The following is a 6,202-nucleotide window of genomic DNA, read 5'->3' on the forward strand; positions in this document are numbered from 1 at the left end:
TTGATAATACTAGTTAGTATATTTAACAAGAAAAAATATACTACTATTTTAAAGTTATAACTGTATATAATTATTTGAATGTGAATTACGAGTATTAACATGGTAGAATAGTTTATAATATTACAAAATATTTTATATTAATTATATTATAAACATTAAACATACTAGGCCATTGTACTGACATAGTATATATTTATCGGTGACTTTACAAAAAATTACATAAACTATACCAAGTTGCAAAAAAAATAATAGAGCGTTTTTTGGCGAGACATGCAATTAATTGCATAAAAATTGCAAAATTTTGATACCAGTTTGAAGTCTGTGGGACCACGTGGGGGGGGGGCTGCGTGAACTTATACCCCCCATAAGTATTTTTGGATTTCCGGACCCCACGACGAATTGCAAATTTTTTGGCGAGATATGCAATTAATTGCATAAAAACTGCAAAATGTTGATACCAGTTTGAAGTCTGTGGGACAAAGTGGGGGGGCCAACTTCACGAACGTCAATTCAACAATATTAGGGATGTATTAATACCCACAGCTATAATATTATGATATTAAACAATATCACGTAGAATAAATTATACATTTAGTATAATTTATAATGGGTAATGTAGGTAGTAATATGCAATGTAAAATAAGCCTAAATAACGGGAAGCGTGGATCAGAGGTGAAAACAACAAGTTGTTTTACCTAGTCCCATAATAATGCAATTCGACATGACTAGGGAAGTAATATTAGAACATAGATATCACGCCACCAATACGTCATTGTTAGAACCCGCATAAATACGGGTAGAGCGCCTACCATTACTTAGAAGATAGTCAGCCCCCGTCGTAGGTCTATCAAGCTTACGACAGTGCTTATAGTTATTTTGTATTTGAAACTTGTATTGATAAAGTGGTATATTATTGTCATATTTAAAAAGTCTAAAAAGTGTTTTTAATTACCTATTTACCTATCTTTCTCAACAACAACGACTCAAGACAACGACGAACGTGCGGCGTCGTTAAATAATTATTGTATTAGTGTTCAAGGTGTCCTTCATGGCGATCAATACAAGTTTAATTGGTCGAATTTTCTCGGTTAAATATCTGTTATCAGCTGATTAAGCGTAATCGAAGTTTAACCGTCGACGGTAGACCTGACCCTCAATACTATAATGGAAGGCAGCTAATAATATAATATGGCCATAATGGAGGGCAGCTAATTTCGCAGGTCTGGTCATGGCCAGGTTGGCCATACCTGTAAACACGTCTATCGTTAGTTAAATCCGTCGCCACCGTACATCGCAATCGCATTAATAATATGCAATGCAATTAAGAGCTGTTGACATTCTGCCGGTGCGCCTGTGCGTATCCACGGCCGGATCACTTATGATGTGTGTTGGCGATCGTTGTTGTTATTATGATTATGCACGCGGTAGAGCTCTGCATGGTCTGGTTCGGACCGATCAGGACTGAACCAGGCCGGACCAATCAGTTTTTTACATTAAACGACATTGAAGTCCAGTCCATTGTGGTCTGATTTCCAATGTTAATGGTTTTTTTTTTAGTTATTCTAAGTAATAAACACGTTGGTTCGGATCGGTCCAAAATTTAAAAATATTAAATCGGTCTTTTTTTGTATACGTTTTAGAATCACGGTCTAGTCCAGTCCGGTCTGGTTTTATCTAATCAATGTTGTCGAAAAAAAATGAGTTTGTATATTTTTAATTTAGTTAGTTACAATTTAATACATAAATTAAAATAAACGAAGTAGGGAAATCCCAGCCTTGTATCCAGTATTATTCACTATTAGTTCTATATGGAATAAGAGTATACGATTACGAAATTCAAAGTCAATAACAAATCCAATAACTAAAATATATTGATATAATTCTTAAATTATCAGTATTTCCCAGAACATTCGTGTCGTCGACGACCGATGCCCCGACGCCCCGACGGCTGACGCAGCGACTGAAATTAATATTAGATGGCATGTTATATCGAACACGATCGAATCACTATATGAACTTTTCAGTTTTTCGGATCAATGTTTATTTTATTTTAACTAAGTTAAATTTAAATCAAGAAGTGACTTATAGGTACTATTAATTTAAAAAAAAAAATAGATTTTTATTCTTTCTAAGTAGGTTCCTATTAAAAATGTTTTGGTCACATTTTCTACTATTGAATAAAAATAAATCAGTATCGGACACTACAGTACTCAATAACAATAACTGTATAATATATTATTTTTGTCAGCAATATTTATAACATAACATATTAATTGTTTTTTTTAGAATCAACTATGGAGTCTATTGCCAGTTGACTACTACTATTGCTGTAGACAGGATCTACTTGGTTGGCATAATAAATTAATTATAATGTGCATATAACATAGTATGTTAATCATAATATACAATAATAACCTACTATGTTAATCAATATTAACACAAGAGTAAAAAGTTATGCACAAAACATATTTAAAAAAAGGTAGATATGTTAGACATGTTGGATAACATTGGGAAGTAACTTAAAGTAATTATGTTCTAATTATTATACTGTGGTTGTCTAAGTCATACTCATTTTTTTCAGTATTAATTTAATTTTATGCCCTTAATAATTAAATCCGGTCCGGTCCAGTCCTGCTTAATACCTTTTTGATTGGTCTGGTCTGGTCTTAAATTAAAAAAATGTTTGTAGTCTAGTCTCCGGTCTTCTATCGATAATTTTTTTTTTCATCGGTCCGGTTCGGTCTTTTTTTAAAAATTTTAAATATATCGGTTAAGTCTGGTCCAGTTGCATAGCCTTACATATTGGTTCGGTCCAGTCTCGGTCTTAAATATTCTCCACCGTTCCGGTCCGGTCCATGGAATTGCGGACCATGCAGAGCCCTAGTACGTGGTGCTTGTGATAATAGTGTTGAAGTATCTTAACACTTTTTTTGTCGTGTTAAGACGAGTGATTGCACGGTATTGGTGTCCCGAGGGTGAGTGACACTTATAATATACATGTAGTGGTAAATCTGATACCATCGCCAAACAAGTACATTGGTGTTTATAATATTATGTATACTTTCTGACTTCTGTAGTTCTAAAAAAGACATTACTATATTATATTATAATTTATAATTAATATTTAACAATATATACTATAATATGCATAGCTGCAACAGTCTGCGGTCACCCGTATGTTTCGAAGTGTAATTTCACGGAATATACAATATATATTTATATTATACGTACCTAGTATGAATGCATATTATACACAATATAACTATTCCTGATGAACCAGGATTTTGGTAAATTAATTGCATCAAGCTGCTACACTAAAAACTTATAATAACACCTTTATTAACTTATTTACTTTTGGCAACGTATTTACGTTGTTAACAGACTAATACTATAGACTATAATTTCAAAAGTTCTCTTGAAATGCAAAATATAATATGACTTAGAAAAAAATTAATAAAAAAAAACATCATTATTTAAAATGATTCAAAGATGCAAAATCTATATTACACAGATGATTCATCATCTCACCAAATATTCGAGAAAATCCGTTTCCTACGATACGTACCTATTTTTGTTTATACATTGTCAGATTTGCAATCAAGACGTTTTTATCATTTACAATATTTTGATATTATTTATACAATGTTTTCTTTACTTCTTTTGAGAAATGTTTCGTTTTTGTCAATTCCAACAACAAGACTCTCAATGTCATACATCAGTGGTAAGAGCGGTTTGGCATACTATAAGACACCGAATGCTGCGCTGAAAATATCCAAACAGTCTCTACAGCTGCAAAACCTTGTTTGGTAATCTATTTTAATTCAACGGGTATATAAACATATTATTGACCATTTTGTACTATATTATATTATGACGATACGGTGCGATGGCTGTTACTATAAAATAACGATTCGAGTTACAAACGAGTAATGAAATATTCTATTGCTGTTGTTATAGCGTTAGTTATACAACAAATAATATTATGATGTATTGTAATTTTTTTCACTAGATTTCATATCACGTCGAATACTATAAAACCTACTATATATATTATTTTATTCGATGGCGACCAAATACATATTCATTCAAGGCTCGGAACTTTAGGCATTTGCATATTTCTTTAGAAAGTGCATATTGAAATTCCGATTCGACACATTTGAGATCCATAATATGTATATTTCAAATACAAAATTTTTTGTTGCGTAATTTTGCATATTTCACGGATTCAACGAGAACAAATTTTTTTTTTAGATATCTCTAGCTTAACAAAAGAATATTAGATACTATAATATGACAACAAATTAATTCAAAATTAATTAATTCATCAACGGCTATTTTTGTAATGCTCTCATGCAATGCTATCGGATGCGGCGTCCTATATAGTTAAGTGTGGAAAATCACTTAGTCCTTTATACATAAAAATAATTCACGTGACATGCACTGCGCGATGTCTCCATAGGACTTCCGAAGATACGTTGATGATAATTTAGCACTATCGATAAAATTATATCAATTGTCAAAACAGCGCCATCATGTATACCTATATCATATACATATATTTTCTTCAATGAATTGCGTATATTTTACATATTTTCCAAATTCTTACCGCATATTATGATGGTGTTTTGTTACGCATATTTGAATATTTTTTAGCACGTATTAAGTTCCGAGCCTGAAATATTATTCATTTGAAATTACGGTCATATGGTTTTCCCTTTACTAAGTAATGGCATATTTCATAAATGTTAGAAATGTCCTTGTCACAACGATACTTCCACAACCACAATACAATATTACCGCTATACATGTTTTCAGTCATACGGGTAAGCGTGAGTTTTCGGTGTCACTGACCGTAATCGGTGGCGTGGCAGCGCGGCAATGGTGGCTCAATCGGACGCCCGAGACGAGGCAGCGGTACGTGAACGCGGCCTGGATGCACCGCTTGGCCATTGGCATGACAGTGACCGTCGGACTATGTCTGATCGGAACGTTCCTATCGTTTTACATGGAACTTGACCCGTGGACTGACCTGTGGCGGCTGTTCATTTTCAGCGACCGGACGTTCGAGGTAAGTGCTGACGAACAGGTGGCTAACACTCTGGCCGTGATGAGCAAGTGCTGCCTCCTGGGAATAGAACATCCCACATACAAGCGCGTGGCCAGCGTGGCGTCTCGGGTGCTGAACGCCAACATCGAGGTGGACGAGATCCGCAAGCGCCAGTGGAGTGTGGTGGTGGTGGACCACCCGATGATCAACGCGCTCGTCATGGCGAACGGGTTCATTTTCGTGTATACCGGACTGACGGCCACGGCCAACGACGATCAGCTTTCAATTATAGTCGGCCACGAGCTAGCGCACTGCTTGCTCCGGCACTTTAACCATTTCGAAAGCGTCAACCTAGTCGTCCACTTTATGTGCGCGTTGCCATCGGCCGCGGTACTGTCGGCCGCGCTACCACTCCCTCTTGCGCTGTTTGCGGTCGTCGTGTGTCAACTCGTCTTGTATGTGTGTGTGAAGCTGGGGACGCTGAGGGAACAAGAGGTGGAGGCCGACCGCGTCGGCTTGGAGCTGGCCGCGAACGCGTGCGTGGACATCACTCAGGGTTACCGATTCTGGGAAACACAGTCTAAGATCAACGATCCACCCACCCGGGCCTGGTGGCTGGAAACGCACCCATCGGACAAGAGCCGGGCCCGACACTTGTTCAGCTTGATACCTGCTACAAAGAAGCTCCAGAAACTGGCTGGATGCTATATCTGATCACGATCTGCCCTTATGCCTTTGGGTTCTTGCCCGCACCCCATCACCGCCACACACACAGAAACAATGAGTTCAGAGGCTTGCCGTGACTAAAATATTAGTAAATACAGAGAATGTAGAATTTTGATTAATAGAAACAATTTTTTTAACATAGGTGCCACTCTAGTTCTAAAATAATTATGGATGTGTAAATTAATTATTACGGAAAAAATCTGCGGTTTAAATTTTTTGCTTTAATTTTATGCAATCGTAATATATTGGAATAAACGTGTCATAGCAGTTTATTTATACGTTAATATTTCGCTTAGATAAAACTAGTTCACATTATTATTTAAAGTACAATATATTTTTCTATAATTCATTACCCATCTATTCGTTGAAGGGTAAAGTCTTGTTTCGCGAGTTCGACTAGTGTTCTTCAGTTTTCATCAGAAGTAATCA

The 6,202-nt window shown here is 35.9% G+C and overlaps 1 protein-coding gene across 1 annotated transcript; it reads left to right on the plus strand.

Annotated features, from left to right (window-relative positions):
- Positions 1 to 3,642: 3,642 nt before the first annotated feature.
- On the plus strand, positions 3,643 to 5,761 carry LOC132953376 (metalloendopeptidase OMA1, mitochondrial-like). The gene is made up of 2 exons (XM_061025857.1): positions 3,643 to 3,806; positions 4,816 to 5,761. Exons 1-2 carry the CDS (start codon positions 3,643 to 3,645, stop codon positions 5,759 to 5,761), a joined length of 1,110 nt encoding a protein of 369 aa, XP_060881840.1.
- Positions 5,762 to 6,202: the final 441 nt, after the last annotated feature.

This window comes from Metopolophium dirhodum, chromosome 1 (assembly GCF_019925205.1).
Source record: "Metopolophium dirhodum isolate CAU chromosome 1, ASM1992520v1, whole genome shotgun sequence".
NCBI classification, from domain to species: domain Eukaryota; kingdom Metazoa; phylum Arthropoda; class Insecta; order Hemiptera; family Aphididae; genus Metopolophium; species Metopolophium dirhodum.